Consider the following 26381-nt stretch of genomic DNA (forward strand, 5'->3'; position numbering starts at 1 on the left):
CTCTTGGATCGATCAGGGACTTTGCGCTGTCCCTGAGATCAGCAAGACGTATTCTTCCTGTTCACCGTCTCTGCGGGACGGTTTAGGTCCATTTGGACCACCCAGCGGCAAAAGTATCGACGGCAATCTCAGAGCATTGAGATCGCAGGTTGTCTCGTTGAGACATTGGTTCCTCCTCCCCCCACCCCCCTTTACGGACCTCTTAGGAATGGGGTGAGGTCCACGGTAGATAGTTTAAGGTTAAAGCTGTGAGGGTTTGAGGATGTAACAACAGGTTGGGTAGAGCATTCCAGGTGTTGATCACTTTGTTGCTGAAGTCATATATTCTGCAATCAGGTTTGGAGCGGTCTACCTTGAGTTTGTATCTATTATTTGCCCGTGTATTATTGAGGTTGAAGCTGAAGTAGTCATTGACAGGTAGGACATTGTAACAGACAATTTTGTGTATGATGCTTAGTTTGGACCGTAGGTGGCGCAGTTCCAGGTTGTCCAAGCCCAAAATTTCAAGCCTGGTGGCATAAGGGATTCTATTGTGAGCACAGGAGTGGAGGACTCTTCTTTTGAAATCCTTGGTGGTTTCCGAGCTTGATCGTTGCTTGCAGAATTCACTATCCAACTGGGTGATATCATGGGTACAGGTGAATGTGGGGTTTGCTCTGTTTATGAGTAACGAAACGCCTGCAAGCTTACAGCCGAAATCAGAGGATATCAAGGATTTCCAGGCCATATTAAATAAACAGAGCACTTGTATACTGCTAGCTTGGGATAAGAGTTAAACATCTTGTGAATTCAATCATTTTTTTCCCCTTGAAGGTAGATTCTGTAATTTTTTTTTAAAAAAAAGACAGAAGTGATAGGGATGCCCTTCTGTGTGGCTGCCTACTGAAAGCCTTGTCTGGAAGCTTCTTTGTAAGAGTTAAAAAATGGTCAGCCTTCTATTTGTCTTTCTTTCATTGTGCAGCCAATCATGTCCCTTTCACCAGTTATATCTCTTCTGCCAACTTTATCAGAGTCTACAGAAATATGATGCAATCAATTGGCTTTATGAAAGCTCCAAGAGACTCCGCTGTAGCAGACACATAAGGCTACCCCTATAGGTCTTTATAGCTGGAAGACGCTGTTCTTCTAAGGAATAGAAAGCCACCGAGTGTCTTATTTTCACAAGCTGCAACAGCAGCTTGAAAGCATATCAGGTCACCCTGCTGTAGTCCAAGTAAGCGGCTTCAATAGCTTAGCGCTCAACAAACAACAAAGCAAGCAGCTCCCGGGGCATATTTGATCTGCAAACAGATCCAGCTGCTTGTGTCCAAGTCATTAAAATGTTGGCTATCTGAAAGCTTTCCTACCTCCTGTAAATGACTTTAAAAGCCATAGGAGTTCTAGTACTCTGAAAATAATGGTTGCCTTGGTGCCCATTTCCCTAGGAGTCAAACAGCCATTGGCTCCAGCTAGCTGGAAAACAAATTAGTTGGGTGTGGGGAGCATTAAAGTCCAACATACCTGGAGGATACCAGGTTCAGAAGGCTATAATGAATGAAGAAGGCCAGTGATATTGTTTTTCCTGCTCCAGCTGCCTTGTCTTGGATATGAGGCTTCTTCCGACTGCATCAGATCACATAATGATTTAAAACATAGATGACACTTGCACCTAATCATAGAGCTTGACCAACTAACCTAGTATTATCTACTCTAGATTGGGTCTGCATTTTCTCTAGGTGAGATTTTCCCTTTCACAGCCCTGATAACTAATCGTTTGAGGTTCAGATGTTGGCTATTGAATAGAAGACTTTTATCAGAACATTGGCAATGCCCAGCTGGCTTGGGTTCCTGGCCCATCTAGCAGTCTGCTCTCGCAATGGCCAATGAACTGCAAACGACACTAGTCTTCTGGTAGGCGGCCTTCAGAAGCAGTTAGGCCATCTTCAAGGCTAATTCTAAGAAACAGTGGGGCCAAGAACAATACTCAAAGTACCTGGATTTCTGCTCCCCACCTCTTTCTGCCATTTATTTCACAAATGAACAGCTCTCAACTCACCCTTTTCTTATGGTAATGATAACATGAAATGAACTCAGAAGAAGAAGGCAAGGTCACAAGCATTAGTGCAAGCAGCGGTGTGCAATGGTATGCTAAAGTCACTTTGCCTGAAGATGAAACCCATTTCCTCCCAAGGGATGGCAGACTTAAAACTGGCTAGTTATAGCCCATCCCATTGGGAGGTGTACATCTCAAAGTGTAACATCTCCCCACATGCTTCCATTGAGGCCCAAGTGGGTTTTCTTGACTCCACATTGTACAGAGAAATCTGTGGCAAAGTTAGGTACTGACAGATGAAGCTAAACTTACAGTTTCTGAGGTCTGTGGTCTAACCACAAGGCTTTTGTTCCCTTTGAAGCTCAGTGGTGCTGCTCCGTGAACAAGTTACTGTTTGTCTTGCTTTCCTATCCATGCCAATTTCACAGGCTGCATCATGATTATGTTTGCGGACTGATTATTTATCATATTTATAAAGCCACCTATCGCTCCTTCAACTGACTTTGGGCAGCATTCTACAAAATTAAAAATCAAGTTTACAAATTAATATTGTTAATATTGAAAACTTTAAAAGTATATAAACACACACACACACACACACACAGAATAAAGAGAACTATGGCAAAGAGGAAGAGTATGTTTAATTTCAAGAAATTAAAAAAAAAATGTCTTACAAAATGGTCTTACAAAAATTAACCTATTAAATCTGAAAATCCTGATACAGGATGTAGTCCAGTGAAATTTGTTTTATCTTATCTTTCATTTGCTTGTTTGCTTGTATGGATTTAAGTGGCTGCCCAATTAACTCAGAGCAGCCAACAATCAATAACAATTAAAAGAACATTTCATACATAGAACAATAAATAGAAAAGAGCAAAAAAAAAAAAAACCCCACCATTTAAAAAGGGGTTCACTTTATGGGCAGGGGAACAGCCAGAGGTGGTATTCAGCCAGTTCTCTCCGATCCGGGCGAACCATTAGCGGCGGCTGCGGGAGGCTTTGCCTACCAGCCCTGACGTAATGCATGTGTAGAAGACACACTAACATTTGCGAACTGGTAGGGAAAGTAAGTGAATCCCACCGCTGGGAACAGCTAATTCCTTAGCACAGTGATGGCTAACCTTTTTGTTGTCGCATGTCAAAAGTGTGTGTATGTGCCCGCACCCATAATGCAATGTGCACACAACCCTCTGTGCTCTCCCCCACCCTGTGCATGTGTGTATGAACCCCCCGGCGCCCCACCCCCCACACATGCGCCTTCCCCCTCTCCCAGGTTGATGCGGGAAGCCTTTCAGGCCCAAAACGGGGGGCAGAGGGGCTGCACACAAGACCCCAAAATGGAATGCGAGCGCCCCCCATGCATGCACCATGACCCTCGCACATGCACACATGTGTCCACTGCATGCGCCCCACCCTGTGCATGCACGGCAGAGACACGAAGACCAGCTGCCTGGTGGGAGGCATGTGCGGTGGAGCTGGGCTGGAGCGAAGGCTGGTTTGCCTGAAGAGACGGCTCTGCGTGCCACCTTTGGCACCTGTGCCATAAGTTTGCCATCACAGCCTTAGCACTTTACGAAAGACAAGCAAGGTTGGGGCCATCCAATTTTGGGGATGGGGAATGTTATTTCAAAGGGCAGGTTCTGGAACAGAGAAGGCATATTTCCTAGGTTCTATTAGATGCTGCAGATTAATAAAAAGAGATTTGGAACATGGTCATCTCGTCAGACTTCTCGAGATGAGCAGAAAAAAAAATGGACGTAAGAGGTCCCACAAATAACCCAGTCCTTTACATTTCTAAAGTTTCATAGTCTGCCAGGGATTTCTGGTGGTTCACAAAATAAATTAAAATTCCATCATGTGACGGGCATAAAAAGAGGTAGGGCTTCAATCATACCATTGCAGCCGCCATCCTGAGGTTTTTTTTAACCCTACACTACAGACATCTCATGAGGGACATAATGGCTTAGTGGCTAAAATGCTGAGCTTGTTGATCAGAAGGTCGGCCGTTCAGCGGTTCGAACCCCTAGTGCTGTGTAACGGAGTGAGCTCCCGTTACTTGTCCCAGCTTCTACCAACCTAGCAGTTTGAAAGCATGTAAAAATGCAAGTGGAAAAGTAGGGACCACTTTGTGGGAATGTAACAGTGCTCTGTGCACCTTCTGTGTTTAGTCATGCCAGCCACATGACCATGAAAACATCTTCGTACAGCACTGGTTCTTCACCTTAAAAATGGAGATGAGTACTGCCCCCTAGAGTCAGGAACGACTAGCACACATGTGCGGGGGAACCTTTACATTTATCTTACGGATATCTCTTGTGTTTGGCAAAGGTAGGACAGGATGATATTTGATTTCAACGCCACAATTTACAAGCATAGAATCCAGAATATTTTGGAAAGTGAATAGTGTCCAGAGATTAGGGCAGTGAGTGAGGAAATCATAGATTCAGATCTGAAACTAGGAAGCCTGAATTTATGATTTTACTAAATTGGAGTTTGGGAATCTGAGGCCTACTGCATATTACTGAGGTATAGTTTCTAACACCATCGCTTTTGATTGCAATGACTAGGCCAGCCGAGATGTATAAGATTCGTAGCACCAGAGGACTGCCAATTCTCCTCTTCAGCCTTAGGCATATTTTCTAACTAGGCCGGAAAGAAGAGATGAGCTGCTGTGCCAGGAAACCCATAAATATTGTGTCTTATCCTCAAAAGTTAATAATTTGGAAAGGCAGCCAAGTCTAAGGAAGCTAATGCTGTGTAGATAATATAGATAGAAGTTTTTAAAAAACCCAATATAGATTAAAACAGGGTGCTACTGGAAAAAAAAATCACATATACTGTGTGGTATATAGTACCACAAGGTGCTGAGAAGCACAGAGAGAAGACTTTTTGCTCTGTTGGCTGAAAGAAAAGGCAAAAAGCCATAAGACTGTCAGAACCAGTAGCTAAAGCAAAGCCAGGTCTGGCTGATGTAATTTATGTCAACGTCTGAACCCCTTCATTTTGGTACCTTATTTGGACATGGCTGCCTATAAAATCCAAGCACTTCTTACAAACAAATGGAAAGGGCTGACAGCTTCTTTGCAATGTATGACGCATGTTGCTTGGATTTTCAACCTTGCCTTCAAATTTCAAGATGGAATTTCCTATAAATCGGGTGGAGTTGCTCCTTTTGATTGCAGAAATTGGAAGAGAAGTTATTCAAAAGTGATCATTTGTGTATTAAGTTTCTCCACAAAATCCCAGGGCGGAGGGATCTGCCTGCCCTGGAAACAGCCAAGAAGAAGATGAGTGAAAAGGTATGCAAATCAGGGGTAGGTTGCTACTGGCATTACTGCCGGTTCGGCATCCAAACAAAATTGTATGCGGGCTCTGCGCGCATGTGCATTTACACCTAAAAAGGTATGTGCATGCGCACGTTAGAAAAGGGGAAAAAATTGAATTTTTGCAATGAAGATTGTTCTGCATATCCGCAGAATTGAAAATCAAGATGGCGGTGCAGCCAATAGAACCGGTTCAGGGGCGTGGCAGGCCAAGTTACTCGAGCAACTTGGCTGAACCGGGCTGAACCAGTAGGAACCCACCTCTGGTGCAAATGTATTGCCATAATAATTGAAGGGACATAAATTACATGCCTGGCCTGTGCCAAATTCCACATCTGTGTGGGGTAATCTCTCCCATCTTGCATTCTTTCTAAAATTTAAAAGGCAAGTGAAAACAGGACCAAAACAGCCAGAAATTTATCCTAATAATTTATTCACAGATGGAAAAAAAGACAAAGAAGAAGGGAATAGGATTTCAAAGTAATTAGAGCAGAGACATTCAGGAAAAAAAAACCCAGAAAATTGGGATATTACATCTACTTCAAAAATGAATATGAAAAATGTATGGAAGTAGTATAGAACAGTGGTCGGCAAGCCGCGGCTCGCGAGCCACATGCGGCTCTTTACACACTTTAATGCGGCTCTTCTGTGTGCCGGGCGCCCGCTCCCCTTCTTCCTCTCGGGCGGCCGCCTCAAAAGTCAGGACTCTGCAGCTAGCCTCTGTCAGTGCGCGCCCTGTGTGCAGCCCCGGCGGCCGGCTCCACACAGCTCCAGTCGGGTCATGTGCACTGTTCCCTCTAAGGTGCGTGCCTGCGCGGCCACGCACGTGCCTAGAGTACGCCGCGCACTAATTTCTAACTGCCGCGCAGCGCCAGCGTCGCGTATTTGATGTGGACACGCGGTCTCCAGCCAGCTCCAGCTAAACGCAGTTCATTGCCGCCTGACTTGTGACTTCAGGATTCTCCTTAATCAGTGTAGGTCAAAAATAAAAAAGGGAAAGGGGCACTTCAAAACAAGCGCCCCTTTCGCTTTTTTCTTTTCGACCCACAATGATTAGGGAGGATCCTGAAGTCGGGTGGGGCTGAGAAGCGAGGAGGCAGAAAAAGAAACGGAGGCCAAGGAGCTTCCCCCCCGCCCCCTCCCAGCAAAAATCTAACCGGGGAGCCGGGCGGGCAGTAGCAAATTAGCCGATCACGCCGCGTGATCGGTTAATTTGCTACTGCCCGCCCAGCTCCCCGGTTAGATTTTTGCTGGGAGGGGGTGGGGGGGAAGCTCCTTGGCCTCCGTTTCTTTTTCTGCCTCCTCGCTTCTCAGCCCCGCCCGACTTCAGGATCCTCCCTAATCATTGTGGGTCGAAAAGAAAAAAGCGAAAGGGGTGCTTAAAGTTTCAAAATATTGGAGCAAAATATCGCTTCAGAGGCAACAGTTCTCATGGGGAATTAGCCCTGGAGTTTCACTGCCCCACCCGGTCAAACCTCGCTTTCCGTGTATGCCGCGTGATCAGCTAATTTGCTACTGCCCGCCGGTTCCCTGATAAGATTTTTGCGGGGGGGGGAGAAGCTCCTTGGCCTCCGTCTCTTTTTCTCCCTCCTCGCTTCATGGGGCTCCACCAATGGGGCAGCAAGGCCCGCCCAGCGCCAGGCTAACACAGAGGTCTGCAAAGTTGGCTGTTTTAAGACTGGTGGACTTCAATTCTCAGAATTCTGGGAGTTGAAGTCCACCAGTCTTAAGAGCCAATTTTGCAGATCCCTGGAAAGCCCGGTCACATGACATGACATCATGCTTTGTGACCACATTTCTGACTAATAAAAATTCCAGTCCCACCCACGTTGTAATGTTAAATCATTTGGAGCAAATTAAAATCACTACTTTATAAACAAAAGGAAGGTGTTTTTTTTCCTCTTATTTGTTATGGTAGAGCCATTTTAACAATCTATTTAATTTGCAAGTAGTATGGAGTTTAGAAATTTTTTAGAATTTTTTAGAATTTTAGAATACCATCCTATGTATTTTCGGTTTTAAAAATGTGGCTCTCAAAATAAATTTCAATCGTGGTTTTGGCGAGATTTGGCTCAGTTGAAAAAAAAGGTTGCCCACCACTGGTATAGAACATAAACACAGAACATCATCAGAGGGAATTGGGAGGTCATCTAGTCCAACCCCTGCTTTAGCAGGAGACCCTATACCATTTCAGACAAATAGCTGTCTAGTCTCTTCTTGAAACCCTATAGGGATGAGCACCCACAACTTCTGGTGGCAAGCCGGTCCACTTGTTGATTGTTCTAACTATCAGGAAGTTTCTCCTTCATTCTAGATTGTTTCTGTCCTTGGTTACTATCCATACTGTCACCTATACTTTAGCTTCATCACAACTCCATGGTTCAACCTAATGCTAATATAAACTGGGAACAATCCCTGATTTAAAGAAGGTGCCTTCCCCCCTTCCAGCTTGTTAAAAAGAATCCTGTAACATTTTTTAAATTGGACTATGCTGGGATCAGTAGAGGAAAATTCCGTTCCAAAATAGTTTACCCCAAAGAATCTACGGGTATCTTTTTTGTTCTACCACAAACCCCACACTGGCTCCCAGCTAGAAGCATGAAATTAGATTAGATAACAGAGGGCCAAATGACATTTAGGTTTGGTTCACTTATCATAGTATGCCAAAATAAGCCTTCTTTGCTTCACAATGGGTGTTCCAGGGATTGACTTATTTGTTTGTTTTAAAAAAGCACATCAATCAGTCACTGGGAGCTGTTTACCACTTGCAGCCAACCACAGCTGAACCATGTCCTGGCAACCAATAATGTCTGGGCGGATGGGGTGTTTGCGATGCTGGGCATGGATGGGTTGATGGCTGATTCAAGGATGGGTGGGTAGTATTTTAATTCAGCTCAGGGAATGGTTCTGAATCAAATAACAGCACCAATTCAGTCCGCACTCGCTGCATCAGAAGTCATCCTATTGATAATACAGTGTCTCCTTTCAATACCCTCAGAATATACTTGATAGCTCAGAAATCCTGGCCAGGAATAGCCAACACCCCAGAAGACAAGCTCAGGATCCAGAAAGATCTTGACAGACTTGAACAATGAGCCCTATCCAACAAAATGAATTTTAATATGGAGAAAAGCAAAGTTTTACATTTAGGCAGGAAAAACCAAGGGTACAGATCAGGGGGGGGTTTCAAAAATTTTTTAGAACCTCTTCTGTAGGTGTGGCCTGCTTTGTGGGAGTGGCTTGCTGGCCATGTGACTGGGTGGGAGTGGCCAACTTGTATAATGTGGTGAAACTCACTTAACAACGCTCTTGCTTAGCAACCAAAATGTTGGGTCAGAAACTCTGGCATTTGAAGCACACGAGTCTTAAAGCTGTCAAGTTACAAGACCCTTGCACCCCTAACGCTTTAGATAAAAAACTTCAACTCCCGGAATTCCTCCTCTTGCTCTTCATCTTGATGATGTGCGGATGGGCAGGGGGAGGGAGCTGGAACCGGTTCGAAATGGCACTGTAGATTTGTGGAATCTCTTCTATAGAAGAGGTTAGAACTGGCAGGAACCGACCCCTGATACAGATTAGATCAGGGGTGTCCAAACTTGGGAACTTTAAGACTTGTGGACTTCAACTCCCAGAATTCCCCAGCCAGCAGGAATTCTGGGAGTTGAAGTCCACAAGTCTTAAAGTTCCCAAGTTTGGACACCCCTGGATTAGATGTACTCTCAGTTACTTAAAAAGCGTAACTGTGAGAGGGACCTTGGAGTCCAAGTGGATGGTCACTTGCATATTGAGCCAACAATGTGCGGCAGCAGCCAAAAAAGCTAATACAATCCTGGGTTGTATAAACAGGCATAGAATCAAAATCACATGAGGTATTAGTACCATTTTAGGAAACCTTAGTAAGACCACACTTGGAATATTGCAACCAATTTTGGTCACCACACTACGAAAAAAATGTTGAGACTGGAAAAAGTTCAGAGAAGAGCGACTAAGATGATCAAAGACCTGGAGACTAAAACATGAAGAACGGCTACAGGATTTGGGCTTGGTTGCTCTAGAGCAGTGGTGCTGAACCTGTGGCACATGTGCCAGAAGTGGCACGCAGAGCCCTCTCTGTGGGCACCTTTGCTGTTGCCTCAGCTCTGTTTCATGTCTCTGCCGTGCATGCGTGCATGCCTCCCACCAACCAGCTGGTCTTTGGGTCTCTGCCGTGCATGCGCAGGGCACACACACGCCTTGCGCCCATGCCTTGCAGTTTGGGCACTCGGTGCCTAAAAGGTTCACCATCACTGGTCTAGAGAATAGAAGAATTAGAGGTGACATGACAGCAGTATTCCATTATTTGAAGGGCTGTTGCAAAGAAGAGGGGGTCAACCTATTCTCCAAAGCACCAGGACAAGAAACAATGGATGGAAACTAATCAAGGAGAGAAGCAACCTGGAGCTAAGGAGAAGCTTCCTAACAGTAAAGACAATTAACCAGTGGAACAGCTTTTCCCTTCAGAGGTTGTAGATACTTCATCACGAGATTTTTAAGAAGAGCTGGTCAGCCACCTGTCTGAAATGGTATAGGGCAGTGATGGCTAACCTTTTTCTAAAGGCATTCCAAAATTGTGTGCATGCTCGCGCACGTGCGTGCTCACCCACCTGTGCATGCATGCACGAACCACCACCCCGCACATGTGCACGCGACCCCCTATGCGAAGGGGCGTTTCACTCTCCCCAGGCTCCAGAGGCTTTCCTGAAGCCTGGGGAGGACGAAAACAGCCTCCCTCGGCCGTCCGGAAGGCAAAAATCAGCTGGCCAGCATGTGAATGCTCACCGGAGCTGAGGGCTGCCATGCTGGCAAATAAGGCTCCACGTGCCACCTGTAGCATGCGTGCCATAGGTTCGCCCTGATGGGTATAGGGTCTTCTGCTTGAACGGGGGCTGGTCTAGAAGACCTCCATGGTCCCTTCCAGCTCTATTGTATTCTAAGTGTCTTCATTAAATCTCCAGCCCCTTCTTAAGGGGCAGGCAGAAAATATGGCCACCAGCCCCAATCGGTGTTTGCCATCGAGACACTTGCTTTGTCAGCTGCTCTTTTTCTTGGAGAAGTGGTACAAAATTGACATTGTTTAGAAAATCCCAAAATCTAGCTTACTGTCAGCATGACTAAATCTGCTTGGATCTAAATTTAGCTCCTAGTTACTTAACTGGATCAACTGAACCCTTTTGATGTTCTCACAACACACAAACACACCCGCTGGTCAAATGTGTTGTGGGACTAGGGCTTTTTATATTGCTTTACATTAAAATGACTTGACCTGCAGAAATTGTGATTTATGAAATGATTGCAAACAGAGAACTGTTTGAACAGCTTTGAATTATGTAGTGTGTGATTGTGTCTGAAAGCTAAAGAAGTACAGTTTCGGTTTAGTTTTTGCTTATTATTTTTACAATATTTTAACTTATTTATCAAGTTTTTAAACCAGTTATCTCCCTCACAGAGGGACTCTGACTTATGAACAGAGGGATTCTACATTACTCCTTCTAATATTTTTGGAAAACTTTCACTTACCCTAGAGAAGGTATGCAAACATAAAGAGATTTTTTAAAAAAAAACACATATTAAGATGTCCTGTCGTAAGCCAAGCTGAGAGAAGTTATCAAGTCACAAAGTTGAATTTTTATAATTTAATTTCTCACCTCTAAAACCCATTAAAGGATTTGGTAATATTACACAGCTGTTAAACCTTTAAAAATATGCATTATACAGAAGCCCTTTTGTATCGTTGTTAAGCATATATGGATCACGTGGAGAGAAGTGAGTTTGCTTAAAAAATTCAGATACAGGTAGTCCTCAGCAGATCATTTGTGATCAAAGTTACACCAGCACTGAAAAAAGTGACGTTTTTCAAACTTACAATCGTTTACAGCATCTCCATGGTCACATGATCAAAATTCAGATGCTTGGATGATTTATGACAATTGCAATGTCCTGGGGTCATGTGATCAGCTTTTGCAACCTTCTGATAAACAAAGTCAATGGGGAAGTCAGATTCACTTAAAAACCATGTTACTAACTTAACAAATGCACAGATTTACTTAACAACTGTGGCAAGAAAAATCATAAAATGGGGCAAACTTACTTTTCAAATGTATCATAAATTTTGGACTCTATTGAGTTGTAACTCAAGGGCTATCTGTACCAGGTGAGGTAGAGCTACCTGATCACAGAAGTCCTGACAACTAAAAGGTAACAAAGAACATTTTCTATATCTGTTTCTCTGTCTTATTTATGTTTCTGCAACCCAGATACAGAGTCCCGTGTGCTAAATACATCTTGCCCTGGGCATCAGGGAAGAGCAAGGGAAACTTTGGAGAAACAGAAATCAAGGAATTTGAACAAGAGAGTCTGCTCAAATGAGCTAACTTTGTTTAAGGGCAAGATCCTAATGACAAGTACTGGGTTTTTAGAGGATGCTATTAGTTGCTTATCCTTTAATATTCCCAGTTTACCCTTTTGTAATGTACCCTATTGTTCGGAGTATAAGACGCAACGGAGTATAAGACACACCAAGGTTTTGAAGAGGAAGGAGAAAGAAATATAGTAGGTAGTAGGGAGAGAGAGAGAGTAGTTAGGTAGGAAGGTTGCTAAAGGGATAGAGAGAGAGAGAGGAATAGAGAGAGAGAGAAATACAGTAGGGAGGGAGAGAGTGTGTATAGGTAGGTAGGTAGAGGGATAGAGAGAGAGAGAGAAATAGAGAGAGAGAGAGAAATACAGTAGCTAGGTAGGAAGAGAGAGTAGGTAGGTAGGTAGATGTTTCCAGGTGTATTTATCCATGTGCTGGAGAAAGAAATCGCTGACAATCTGCAGTATCTAAGACTTTGTTTCTGCTGGCACAGCACTTGATCAATGTAATTTCTCATCAATCAGTTAAAGAGCTTTCCTAAAGGGAAAAAAAAAGTTTTTGCACCCTGCAAACCTCCTGAAAACAGCCTGTGTTTTTTTTTTAAAAAAAGGCATGAATACCCTTGGAGGGTGGATGATCTCTGGAGGGCCAGAGATAGGGGCTGTTCCTCTATCCTGGTCCTATTAGACCTATCAGCGGCCTTCGATACCATCGACCATGGTATCCTATTGCGCCGGCTGGAGGGGATGGAAGTAGGGGGCACCGTTTTGTGGTGGTTCTGCTCCTACCTCTCCGACCGGACGCAATGTGTGTTGGCAGGGGAGCAGAGGTCGACCCTGAGGCCGCTCACTTGTGGGGTGCCGCAGGGGTCAGTCCTCTCGCCCCTCCTGTTCAACACATACATGAAGCCGCTGGGTGAGATCATCCGCGGTTTTGGGGTTGGATACCACCTGTACGCTGATGACACACAGCTGTACATCTCCACCCCAAACCACCCCAACGAGGCCGTCGAAATGATGTCCCGGTGCATGGAAGCCGTTCGGGTCTGGATGGGGGACAACAGACTCAGACTCAACCCCTCCAAGACGGAGTGGCTGTGGCTACCGGTGGCCCGGTTCAACCAGTGGACTCCATCGCTGGCCATAGGGGGCGAACAACTGCCCCCCATGGAGCGGGCGCACAATTTGGGCATCCTCCTCGATGCCCGGCTGTCAATGGATGACCATGTGGCAGCCGTGGCGAGGGGGGCGTTCCACCAGGTTCGCCTGGTGCGCCAATTGCGCCCCCTATTGGACCGGGACGCCCTACGCACAGTCACTCATGCGCTGGTGACGTCTCGCCTGGACTACTGCAACGCTCTCTACATGGGGCTCCCCTTGAGATGCACCCGAAGACTACAGCTAGTTCAGAATGCGGCCGCGCGGGCTATCATGGGGAGGACCAGGTACTCCCATATAACACCACTCCTGCACGAGCTGCACTGGCTGCCTGTGGTTTTTCGGGTGCGTTTCAAGGTATTGGTTACCATCTTCAAAGTGCTCCATGGCACGGGACCTAGTTACCTGCGGGATCGCATCTCACCTCATACATCCCTGCGACCAATCCGCTCCCACAGGGAGGGACTCCTCCGGGTGCCGTCCACTAAGCAGTGTCAACGGGCGGTGCCCAGGAGTAGAGCCTTCTCTGTGATGGGCCCAACCCTCTGGAATGACCTCCCCCCCGATATTAGAATTACTACCGACCTTCGCTCCTTCCGACAGAAACTTAAGACCCACCTGTTCCAATTAGCTGGCCTGGCTGATTCATAGTCCCACCTTCAACCTCCTGGCAAACACCTTATTTTGGGGTAATTTTTAAGGGTAATTTTAATTTATATTTGAATTTTAATCTATTGTACAGTGTATAACCTACCTCCTCTGTCTATTTATGTATATCTACCTATATTTTTGTATTTACATTGTTTTAATATGTCTGTACACCGTCCCGAGTCCTGTTTAGGAAAGGGTGCGGTCTATAAATTAAAGATGATTATTATTATTATTATTATTATTATTATTATTATTATTATTATTATTATTATTATTATAGGGGCTTGCAGAGTGCTCCTGGGGGTAGGGGTGGGGGCCAAAATGAGCAAAAGGTGGGCCCATTTTTTGTCAAAAAAATTGCATGCATAGCGTTATGGAGGATTATAGAGTGCGCCGGGGGGGGCAAAATTGAGCAAAAAATGGCCTGGCTTTGCTCATTTCTGCCCTCTCCAGTCCCCAGGAGCTCTCTGAAAGCCTCCATAAGGGTATGCACGGCCATTTTGGTGCAGGGGGAGGGGCTTTGGGAGGCAAAAATTGCTGTATTCAGTGTATAAGACGCACCCAGATTTTCAGCCTCTTTTTTTGAGGAAAAAAGGTGCGTCTTATACTCTGAAAAATACGGTAGCTGTGCTGTGCTTGTTTACGCTTCCAAGAGTTTTTGAGCTATCAAAACTGAGTTGTAAAAACCTTCAAGGTAGGTCTATACATTTTGTGAATGAACTCATCTCCATGAAACCACTCATTAAAAATTCCATACCTGCCAAGCAAGCTCACAAGACTAGAGAACTGTTTTGACATCCCCTTGAAAGCATGAATTAGAGCAGACAAAAATGTTGGATTCAGGCAACTTACTCATTTTACTGTGTTGCTGCCTCTTCTTCCAAATTTAACCTAAGTTGCTGGATGATCATTTTGAACTTGTAACTATATGCCAGTGATGGTTAACCTTTTAGGTGCTGAGTGCCCAAAGCACGCTCCCGCGAATGAAAAAGCATGTGCCCGCAGCCTCTTTGCCGGCATGAACAGTCTGCACCCGCAGCCCCCTTGCCAGTGCAAACAGCCTGCCACTGCAGCCTCTTTGCCGGTGCGAAAGCCCTGCACCCACAGCCTCTTCGCTGGCACAAATGGCCTGCACCCACAACCTCTTTGCCGGCATGAATGGCCTGCACTGGAAAGCCTCCTACACCAAACAAAATGGGGCATGCACCAGCAAAGAGGCTGTGGCAGCAGGGCATTCACACCAGCAAAAAGGCTGCAACTGGCCATTCACGCTGGCAAAGAGGCAGCAGGAGTGGCAGCAGGCCAGTGTCTCGGGGTGAAGATGTGTGCAGCTACACCAACAAAGGTGAACCCCCAAAATGCAATATGAGCACCCCCATGCATGTACACATGCATCCCCCGCATGCACTGCACCCCTGTGCATGTGGGGCAGACCCGAAGACCAGCTGGAGGGTGGGAGGCATGTGCACATGCACAGTGGAGCTGGGCTGGGGTAACAGCTGGCGTGCCTGCAGAGAACTCTGGTGGCACGTGTGCCATAGGTTCGCCATCATGGCTATATGCTACGTTAGAACATCATCGCATCTAGGAAAACATGGATTTTTCTAGGATAAATTCACCTGTTATTGTGATACAATACAATAGCAGAGTTGGAAGGGACCTTGGAGGTCTTCTAGTCAAACCCCCTGCCTAGGCAGGAAACCCTATACCGTTTCAGACACATGGCTATCCAACATCTTCTTAAAGACTTCCAGTGTTGGGGCATTCACAACTTCTGGAGGCAAGCTGTTCCACTGATTAATTGTTCTAACTGTCAGGAAATTTCTTCTCAGTTCTAGGTTGCTTCTCTCCTTAATTATTTTCCACTCATTACTTCTTGTTCTACCCTCAGGTGCCTTGGAAAATAGTTTGACTCCCTCTTCTTTGTGGCAACCCCTGAGATATTGGAACACTGCTATCATGTCTCCCTTAGTCCTTCTTTCCATTAAACTAGACATACCCAGTTCCTGCAACTGTTCTTCATATGTTTTTCCTGCAACCGTTCTTCATATGATACACGTTAGGTATCTTCACAGATCTGCAAAGCTAGCATGCCATCAGAATGGTTGCATGAATCCATGCAGCAGAACAAATTTTAATGAGTCGAGATATAATCATACCTTTCTTTTTTAAACCCGTCATTATCAGCTCAGGAAAACTTGCTTCTGGACTAGCTTCTGATGGTGTGATTGGGAGAATTAATCTCCCTCCACCTCTCTAATTTGTTTTCCCTCCCTGCCATTTCCTTCCACACTTGCCTTACATATCAGATGATCCTTACTGAGGGATTCATTTTTATAATAATGGTTGACTGTGGGATTTATATAACTTCTACAAAGGAAGGGATTTGTTTTAAAAAAAGTTAAGATTGTGGCCATGACTACAAAATTGTCCATTTGCATGGGCATTGCATGTGAAGAGCTTATAAAAAGAGGCGTGGCTTCAATGGACTAACTGCAGAGTGCTGCAGAAGGCCATCCGGGTTGAAAAGAGGGGGTGGGGGGATGCGCTCCCCTGCACTCCGTTTTGGCTGGCAGAGTGCTGCAGGAGAGGCCCCCATACCCTGCTTTAATTAATTTAATTTAATTTTATTAAATTTATAGACCGCCCCCTCTCCCCAAAGGGACTGCCAGACACCACAAGCCAGTGCCTTGCTATTTCTAGGCCCGCCACACGGGCCAGATTTAAGCACCCCACAGTCCAGATCTGGCACGCAGGCCTTGAGTTTGAAACACCTGCTGTATACTGTATATCATAGGAACAAGGTCTGTGAGTTCAGTTTCCAAGAGGAGTTGAATCCCACAGAATCAACTCAGGCTACCAACATCTGATTATTCCTGGTAAGGATGTAATGAGTCACATACTGTCTCCTAAGGGTTAATGTTACTAAAAGGACCATACAAGATAGACCAGTATTTCCCAATCTTCGTGACTTTAAAATATATGGACTTTGACTCCCAGAATTCCCCAGCCAACCATGATGGCAGGGGAATTCTGGAAGTTGAAACCTACATTTCTTAAAGTGCCAAGGTTGGGAAACACTGGGATAGATACTGTGCAAAAACAGTTTCCACATTCCTGAAAGTTATATAAAACCTTGTACATGGGGCTTGACATAACGTTTATATACTATATCTCCCTAAGAGCTTAAAGGACGGTAGACTGCATGTACCATTCGGATAGATATTGCAAATATTAATACGGTAATTCTTGAGTACAAGAAAAACAAAAACATGAAAGGCTAGAATAAGAAACAGAGAATTAAAACCGCAGGATATCAATGCTATGTGAATCTTGAGAGGTTATTTTGGGATAGACTGCCTGCCAGGGAAAATTTTTCCATAGGGTTCTTGATCTCTACCCCACCCCTTGCTGAAATAATGAGCTCTCTATTCTCAACATAGCTCTATTTTTGGTTGCCTTCCAGCCACTATATTGTTACAGCTGCTGTGTGGCCCCTTTTTATTAAGCTGATTGCTTGATAATAGTCAGGAGTGATTGGATGATGTTCCTTCAAGAGGAATTAAAAACCTGAGGTATTTCTCTGAAAGGACATTCATGTCCAGACTGGGCCTGAATTCACTGGTACCTCAAGGAATTTTACACATTTTGAGAACTTGGGGAAAAAATTAGAATTGATATTTGGAATGGACTGTAACTGAGGCATGCTCAAACTAGACGCCTCAGCATTTGAGAGTATTTTAGATTTAAAATGACTATAATATAGGTTTGTATAAATATAATGTAAAATATGGATAATCTTTTTTCTCTCATGATGTTAGAACTTGGAATGTCCGCTGCACTTATTTATAACACATAATTAAAATTATTTGCAGGCATCAGATGACAATCACTAGTTTAATGGTTTCAAAACTGAGATGCTGGGGAATGGTCAAAAGGGACCTTGACTAATAACAGGTACATTCCAGGCTTGAGAGTTGGGTGAGTTGCAGTTTGTTCAATAAATCTTGGTTAAACAAGTACAAACTACATATCCAAACACCATCCAACTTCCTCTTATTTGAATGGAAGTAAGTAGGAAATGACCATAGCACAGGAACAGAGCACATTTTATTTATAATCTATCTGGATAAAAAGATCAGGTTCTTTCCTGTTAGCATCTCTGTTAATTAGATTAGCTAATAAAAACTGGATAAAAGCACGATGGATCTAAGGCAATTTCTCATGTATCTGCAGTGATGTGTAGCAAAAAGGGAATGTAGGTAAGTAGTAAAACCCTACTAGAACTACAAAATTGGGAATTAAAATCACAATTGTATGTATGTCCATTCAAAACTTAAATGGAGTTATTTCTGGGCAACCAAGCCTGCAAATGCAAAATAACAGAACTGTTGAGAATCAGTGTAAAATTCCAAAATGATCTAATTGTCGAGAAGCCTTCAGTTCCCTGCATAGTTCCTCAATCTACCAATGATTGGCATAAGAATATGTAAATACTCTAAGCTGCCTATACATTTGGGGAAACTAAAATTTAGTATGCAAAATCTTAGATAAAGTTCAGCTGTTTCAGGTGCCAAACATTTTCCTCCATTAGATCAAGGTTCATATAAAGTTTCATTGCTTTCACCCAGAAATCTCCCTCCCTATTGGCCCAGAGTGTATTTCTTCTTCAGCATTTTTAGAAGTTCATTTTAGCATTTCTTTTTGTTAATTTGTTATAAAACTGCCAACTAGGCTACTGTCCAAGGAAGAGCTACAGTAAGTGTGCTGAGATCCATTTTGAGTTTAAGGAGTTGCTTAAACTTGAGTAGTCATCTTCCTGGTTGGGGACAGATTTAAGCTACTCGATAATAATAATAATAATAATAATAATAATAATAATAATAATAATAATAATAATAATAATAATAATAATAATAATAATAATAATAATTGGAGAAGAATCTGACATATTTTGGTGAAATTAGGGTGTGGTGGTAAATACAAGGGTTTCTTTTTTTTGAAGGTATCTTATATATGAAAAAAACCCACCTATTAATAGAATGTCTGTTAGAAGCTTTCATTGGACAGCTGTAAAGGTTCTGCCAATGTTGCAGCTTAGATAAATCCATGGCATTTGCTGCAAAGTCAGTAAAAATGCACTGGTAAAATTAAAATGGGATGAAGTTATGGGAAGGATGAAGTGAAACAGGGAATTCTAGGATATAAGTTGAATCATAGTACTTGAATATCTTTCCTTTCCACACAAGTACTAAACATGCACAAAACAGAATATGCTTCTCTGCTTTCTGTTTATTTCCGCTAGGATGCATATTAGATTAGTTTAATCATGATTTACTGGCTCATAGTTGACCATGTTCATACCTTATATCCTGAGAACCAGAAGGCCAGGGCAGTTAACTACAACTGTTCAAATTATGTTGCCAATAAGTAACAAATCACACATCAGATGCTACTTTTCTGTTCCTAAAATCAGTCTCCCCTTACATGTGCAATCAGTCTCCCCTTACATGTGCATGACAGAGTGTGTGTGTGTGTGTCACAAAAGGCATGCCATGGCCATAACTTAAAGGTATTAAGTATAAGTTCCTCCAGCTTCATACGTATTCGGGTCTTTTCCCATGTAAGATTGAGATTGTCTTGGCAATGTTTCGGCGAGGTCCCACTCACCATCTTCAGGCTGGTGTTTTCAGCTTCGTGCTTGTGCGAGTAAGGCGTGGTCGGAGCTGTCGTCTTTCTATAAATCTTGGTGGGGGTGTGTGGAGTGCTGGCTTTGTTGCTGTAAGTGTGTTGATTGGCTGTGTAGTTGCATCCTGATTGGTAGACGGAGTTGATGTTTGTAGATTGGTCAGGTGTTTCGTATCATCCTGTGTGGCTGAGGTGCTGGCTGTGTGTCCTTGTTCTTTTGTGTTGTAACAACCTGGGTGGTGGGTGGGGTTCGTTTGTTGACTAGGGCTGGTTTCCAGATGTCTGGTAGGCGGGAGGTATTGTCATGTTTATTCATGTTGTGGGGGTGTTTCTCTATTTTGATGGCTTCCATAGTTATTCTCTTGTTGAAGTGTTCTGTTTTGGAGATTAATTTGGTTCCTTCAAAATCAATTTGAAGGATGCAACTACAGTTTTGCTAAAAACCACCTATCTCGATAACACATATTGCTAACCCTCTTCCTACAAAATTAACAGCACTCTTTACTTGCACAACTAAAGTAAGCAGGCAGCCCACGAAGATAAGCAGTCAGCATAGTATAAAATCTAACTGCTACAACTGTCTCACGTATTCTGTCTTTGCGCCTTAATGTTTCTGATAACTATGCTTTAATTAAAACCAATATTACATCTTGCCATGGAGATTTACTCTCATTCCAGTCAGACCCCTTCTGACTCGCAGGATCACAGTCAAGTGGAATAAGTTATTTCCTTGCCACACATTTCATGGCAAACACTGAGTTGTAACTTCACAGCTACTGTGGCCTCTGTGCACTTCTCTCACTGGCAGAGACAATTCCACTCCTACTTCAGACCCCCCAGAAAAGCCTCTGGGTCCAAAGAGTAATTGCTCCTGCTGTTCCTTTGGAATTTTTTGCTCTCTGTGCCCCCTTTGGCTTTTCAGACACTTCATGATTGGGCAAACCTAACTGTTGGCAAAACATGCTTGAGCGGCCAGTTAAAAAAAAAAATCTATCCCAAGATCTGTTGCCAACATAGCCAGCAACAATGCTAAGCTTAGTTAATGTTAACCTTTTTAAATAGCTCAGTGCAGTGCAAGGCTCTCAAATTGTGGATTAGGCTGCCCAGAGGTGGAGAGCAATTGGGGAAGGTCATATTTTTTTAAAACTCACTCTGGGTTTCAATCCTAATTTTGCTTGCACAAATTTACAGTGTTTGAGAACCTTTGCAAAACCTATACATTAACATTCAGTGATTAAAAATAAATCTATTCAGCCTATCCACAATCCCCGAGAAATTACTAATATTATGCAGGAACAGAATAGAACATTTGTGATTAAGACACCCAAGCAATTTGTCTGTGATGCAGAAGCTCTCGGTGTATATCTAAAGCAAGAGAGTAATAATAATCATAATAATAACAATAAGAGGGGGTAGTAGAGATGAGGATAATAGTACTAGAGCCATACGATATGGGTGAATATATTTAGACGTAAGTGCTGTGAGAATTAGGTGTTCAATGGAGAGATGGTACAAGGGATGGTACAATTGTCCCTGTGTCCAGTTGTTCTGGCATGTAATGCCCTATAGCAGCGTCCCAGGGGGAGAAGTTGAAACAGTTTATGCCCAGGATGTGAGGGGTCTGTAGATATTTTCTCAGCCTTCCTCCTAACCCTAAGCCATGCAATACACAGGTCTTCTATGGAAGGCAGGCTGGTTGCAAGAGGAACTTAGACAAAAGAAGAGCTTAGTAGGACCGTCCCTGTCCTACTGTCCCCATTTATTTGTATTCATTTCTTTTGTTCATATCCATGTTTATATTTATATCTGCTATTTCGTACATGCTTGACAAACTAATGCATACAAATACAAAATTCCTGTATTTTACTTTGCAGAGCAATATAGGAGACCCCAAGGCTTCACCAGTTGGTTGTTCTCCAATCCTTTGGTTAAGTTTATTTATTTAAACTTATACGGTTGCCCATCTCACACTAGGTGACTCTGCACTATAAAATAAAACAAGCAATTTAGGTATGTTACAAAACCAATTGAAAGCAGATCATAATTAAAACGTATCTATGGAGATTCTCAGTCACCCAGGTCATGGTTGTCCTAAAGCTTTTTTTCCAAGAGGCAAAGTGGACTTTCAGAAAACCCAATTGTCTGTTGAAAAAAAAAGTACCTTTGGGACATAATTAAAACAAACATCTGTTGTCTCCGAACGTAGGTATAGCCAATGCATCGCCATCGTAAATCTCTGAGGATTTAAAACCACCTCCTGGCTCTTGCCCTCTCCAGTCCTTGCCCTCTCTTCCTATCCCCCCTATCCTTGACTTTTCCCCAGGACGATTTTTCAGAAGCGGCAATCGCAGGGGACGCCTACATTGAGTTGGCAAGCAACCGCCGTCTTATGCCGGATCCCACTCCCCATGAATGCGCGCGGTTGTTGTTCTGGCCATACGCGAAGTTGTGGCCCAAACGCAAAACGCCGGGGAAAGGAATCCCACAGCAGAGAGAGAACCACGTTGGAGGGGCTGCGAATTTGGACGCGGCTAAGCGGCGGAGCGAGCCATGCCAATTCTTCTCCCGTTCCCAAGGAAGGCTCTCCTTGGGTGAGGCAGGACCCCCCCACCGCCCTCCTGAAGGGGAGATGTCTCCGCGCCCCCTTCCCGCGCTTTCCGCGCACCTCCTCCCCCTCAGCCGCCTCCCCCTTCTCAGCCTCCCCCTCCTCCCCCTCTTCGCTTTCCCGCGCGTCCGCTGGCGGGGGAGTCCCGGATGTTGGCCCCTTGCCCCGCTGCTCCTCCGTCCTGGCTGCTCCTCCGTCCAGGCTTCCATAAAAGGGCAGCGCCTTCCCTCTCCTTCGTCCCCCAGGCCTCCTTCTCCCTCCCTCCCTCCCTCTGTCGCCATCCCCCTCAGGCGGCGCCCCCGGGCGGGCGGAGAAGGCTTCGGGGGGGCGGGGGCGGCTCCCGTCCTGGCTACGTCCGCAGGGCGGGGAAGAGAAGCGAAGCATCGGGCGAGGCAGGCAGAGGGCAGCGGCGGCGGCGGGGGGTTCTCTGTCACGCTCGCAGCGCCGACGGGGGGGACCGCAACGCAGGCACGCAGGCGCGCGGGCGCAGGCAGAAGCCAGGCCGGGGAGCCCCTTGAAGGGAGGTGAGAACGGGCAGGCAGGCGGGCAGGCGGTGAGGGCTTTTCCCCTCGCGCGGCAAAGGAGAGCTTCGCTTCTCCTCCGCTTCCACGTCATCCTTGCTCGGTCGGTGGACGCAGGGACATCTGCGCCCCAGTGGGGTCCTCGGGGGATCCGTGTGCGTGATGGGTCGGGGTGTAACGTGTGTGGGGTAGTTCGGAGGATTTGTGCCCTCTTCAGGGTCCTAGTCCCTTTTGAGGTGACTTGCTTTGCCTTTCTCCTCTGCAAATAATGCTTCGCTGCGCTTTCAGCCTCGCTCCTTTCGGTCTCTCCTCACTCTCCGTCCTTCCCACTCTTCTCCCCCCCCCCTCTCCCAGGCCTCCTCTTCTTCTGCTTACCTGAGAAGTTAGCCTTCCCCCCCCCTCCCCTTCAGTTTATTTTTATGGGATTCTAGATCCGACGGGCACATCCTCCTTCCTCCCTGTGAGCATTATTTTGGCTTGGGACATCCATTGCTCCTTTCTTTTTCCTTGCCTGCTACAGCCCCGTATAATCTGAATAGCGCTATCTCTTGCGCCTTGGAAAAAAAGGAGCTTGCAAAATTTTCTCCCCTGTGTGGAGTCCTTTATTTGTGCTTTTAAGATGTTTATGCAATCTTGTTAAATGGAAAAAAGTTTCCTCTTGGTGAAGTTCCCTTCCCACAACCTGACTGCCACTGTGAATATATCTATGTTTTTTTAGGAAGAGTCCTAGGAGATCCTGGAGGTTATTGTGGCTGAAAGGATGTGTTTGCTCCGGTGAATTATTCGAATTTTCTTGAGTAGTTTGGATCTTAAAGGGAATATGAATCCTGAACTTCGGGGTCAAAGGGACTTTTTCTCATTAACATATTGTAGTGACAAGTAAGATCCCTGAAGAAGGGAATCTTGGTTTAAGCCTACCTGCAAACTGAAGCTAAGCAAGCCTTCAGTTTATAGTCCCTTTAAGTTTACAAAGCCCTTGCTGAGCAGCTGGGAATCTGCAACCTGGGTCCGCCCTCCCCTTACTGCCCCCCTAAGTAAATTGAACTGTGTTGGGAACTTCCTCGGTTTTGTTACTTCTTTACAGCTGATTTTAGGGAGTTTGTTTCCCTTCCTTGGTTATTTCTTTTTCATGCTCTTTCTTTACTTTCCTCACTGCTGTGTTTTTCTTCACTTGAATGGGGAAACGGGGAAACTGCTCCTGAGTTGTGAGCAGGAGGCTTCAGCTTAACTAATGAAATGAATGCCATTTCCTCTGTTTCAGTAGAAAGGAGCAATGACGGCTCTGGATGGTATACGGATGCCAGATGGCTGCTATGCTGATGGAACGTGGGAGTTGAATGTGCATGTCACAGACTTGAACAGAGATGTAACACTGAGGGTCACAGGGGAAATACATATTGGTGGCGTCATGCTGAAACTCGTGGAAAAACTTGGTAAGTTGCAACAGAAAGTAGGGATTACAATGTTGGTGCTTTTCTGAATGCTGTATAGGGAAATGGATATTTAGTCATTTTTTTTTACCAAATGAATTTGTTGAAAGAGATCAAGCAGCCTACAGAATGCAACAGGATTGCTGAATCTACAACTCTAGTGGCATATTGCAATCACTGCTGTGTATTTCCTTGCTTTATCGAATGGCCCTAAGCTTTTTTACAATATGTTACTTGTGGTAGCAAGTTCAAATTTCATAGAGAGAAATACAGTGAGTAGTTTATCCTAGCTTATGGTATAGCAAACTGGTTCTTAGATGAGCCAAAATCTATTAAGATTTTTAAATTTTCTGTAATTATTAGGACCATATTTCTCAGTTGTTTAATGCTAGAACAGCTAAATCGATATATTTAATATATGCTGTAAAATACGTCCTTAAATCTGGATATACACTTAAACCTATCCGGAGAATGTATTTATTTATTTTTTTAGAACATTTATATTACTGACCAACTTAAATGCATAATAATCAATTTACAGAACAAAACAAAAGAAAACATCAGAGTTAAAAATAATCCAATCCAAGAAAAAGAAACATATGAGGCACCATGTAGCAATTTTACAGAAACAAACCTGTACATTTGCTCTCCCCTAAAATCCTGGCAACTGGGTCATAACAACCTCCAGGAAGGCTGAGAGGATTAGGTCCTTCAGACCTCAGGGACAGACTGTTCCATAGAGCAGGAACCACGCCCTATATTATGATGAATGTGTTGATGAACTTTTAATTAGAAACCAAAATTAAATGTGCTATCTAGCAAAAGTGCTACATTGAAGTGTTTACTGAAAATACATGTTGCAGGGAAACCTAAAGCTCTGCCTGACATATTTTAATATGCTGCTTGTTTATTGAGAGATGTTATTTGAATGTGCAGTCACAAGGAGAATAATTAAATGAATGTTTTTATTGCTCTGCTGGCTAGATATGCTAGCCTTTATACGCCTTCTCAAATACTGAATGATGTGCTGTGGACAGAAGCTTCATATAGAAGTTATCCTGCTTGATCCTCTGTTGTTCTCTGTGTTGTCATTGATAAGGGGTCCTCTGCTAGACAAACTGAGCAAACTGAGCTGAACCAAAGGGTAATTAGCACATCTTAACCTGTATTTTAAATATTACTGTGTCTTTGGGTTGCCATGGCAAAGAACTGTGACTGGTTCAGTTTGCCTCTGCCATCAAATGTTCCATTCTTTGAGAAGAGTTCTGAACAACCCAGTATCAAAATGTAGCATAAGTAAAAAGCAATTTTATTTCTTTTCTGATTGCAAGAGTCTTCTTGTCTTGAGGCCAAATGCTGAGATATATTCAGTTGGTAATTAAAATATTCCTTCTGTTCAAATACATATGAAGTTGTTTGGAGTGCTAAAAACAAGTAATCCCTATCTGGTCTCTAGCACATTTTTAGTTCTCTATAAAGAACTTTTGTTGATTAGTTGCCCACTTAAATAATTTTGGTGTTGTTAAACCACCCCCATCCGGTACTGTATTAACATTTTACACTGATGTAATAAGGAAGGAAAAGCAGATATAAATACTTGCTTCAAAGGGAAGCTTATGTTTGTATGAAAGAGTCTTATTTAGGTTTGATTAGATTTGATTTTGGAACTTGAAAGTCAAAGATTGAATTAATTGTGGGGTCAGCATTCTTCAGTTTCTACCCATTTTAAAATACTACATTTTTCATATAGGCCAGTATATGAATGTTGCTGATGATTTTGGTATGTAATTTTCTTAAGTGTAGGGTGGAAGTGGCCGTTAAGTTTGGTTTAAACTGGAATGTATTTTTATGGCAGCTTCATTCAGACTTCTCTAGATTTGAATGTTGAGATTATTAATTATAACATTGTTTCATTTTGTTATTATTTGTAATGGTTTTTATTTTAATGTTACTTTTGGGAGGGAGAGTAAGCCACTTGGAGCCTTGTTGAGTTAATTGACATATACATTGTAATAAACAAAATAAGCAGTTAATAAAGATTGTTTATGAAACTATTTTGCAGCTGGGTTAATAATCAAAAACAAGATAATGTAGCCAATTTTAAGACATCGATGCTCAATAGCTGTTTAATAGTTCTTTTAGTCCCCCCCACCCCATAGTGTAATCTCTGACTTCAGATGAGAGGGAGGGAGAGAGAGAGATCTCAAACTGAAAAACTACAGGTAGGAGTGCATAAAACACAAAAGGAAAAAAGCAAAGCAATTATTCAAAAAATTGCTTTAATGTTAAAAGAGTTAGTTTTTTTTAAAAAAAATACAGTGTTTAATTTGCAAATATAACTGTTAATTTGTGGGTGCTAAAGGGCTCAGTCTATACTGAGAGGTACTTGGTGCTCTGAGTTTGATTGTTTTCTTGCAGATATTTCATTACCCAAACTAGATAACATCATCAGTGCTAGTAAGGAATAGGGTTTGCTCTCAGTTTATATTCTAGTGACTCAGTCTGTACCTCCTATTTTGCTATGACAAGAGGCAGAAAGAAATTAGGAGATTCATTGGGTAAAATAAAATGTGTTATTTAATC

At 43.7% G+C, this 26381-nt stretch overlaps 1 protein-coding gene across 9 annotated transcripts in view; it reads left to right on the forward strand.

The window, feature by feature from the left end:
- The first annotated feature begins 18189 nt into the window (after nucleotides 1-18189).
- Nucleotides 18190-26381, forward strand: part of FERMT2 (FERM domain containing kindlin 2) — an 85409-nt gene continuing 77217 nt past the window's right edge. Inside the window, exons 1-2 of one of the 9 annotated variants that reach the window (XM_081966198.1) lie at nucleotides 18190-18312; nucleotides 23630-23801. In XM_081966198.1, coding sequence (XP_081822324.1) covers nucleotides 23642-23801 — 160 coding nt within the window. In that variant the 5' untranslated portion in view covers nucleotides 18190-18312; nucleotides 23630-23641. Of the gene's footprint in view, nucleotides 18313-21600; nucleotides 21834-22092; nucleotides 22372-22580; nucleotides 22605-23629; nucleotides 23802-26381 lie in introns of those variants that run through there. The other 8 variants (XM_081966200.1, XM_081966194.1, XM_081966197.1 and 5 more) reach the window with 8 other exon arrangements.

The sequence above is a fragment of the Natrix helvetica genome (assembly GCF_964273705.1).
Source record: "Natrix helvetica genome assembly, chromosome: 1".
Classification (NCBI taxonomy): Eukaryota; Metazoa; Chordata; class Lepidosauria; order Squamata; family Natricidae; genus Natrix; species Natrix helvetica.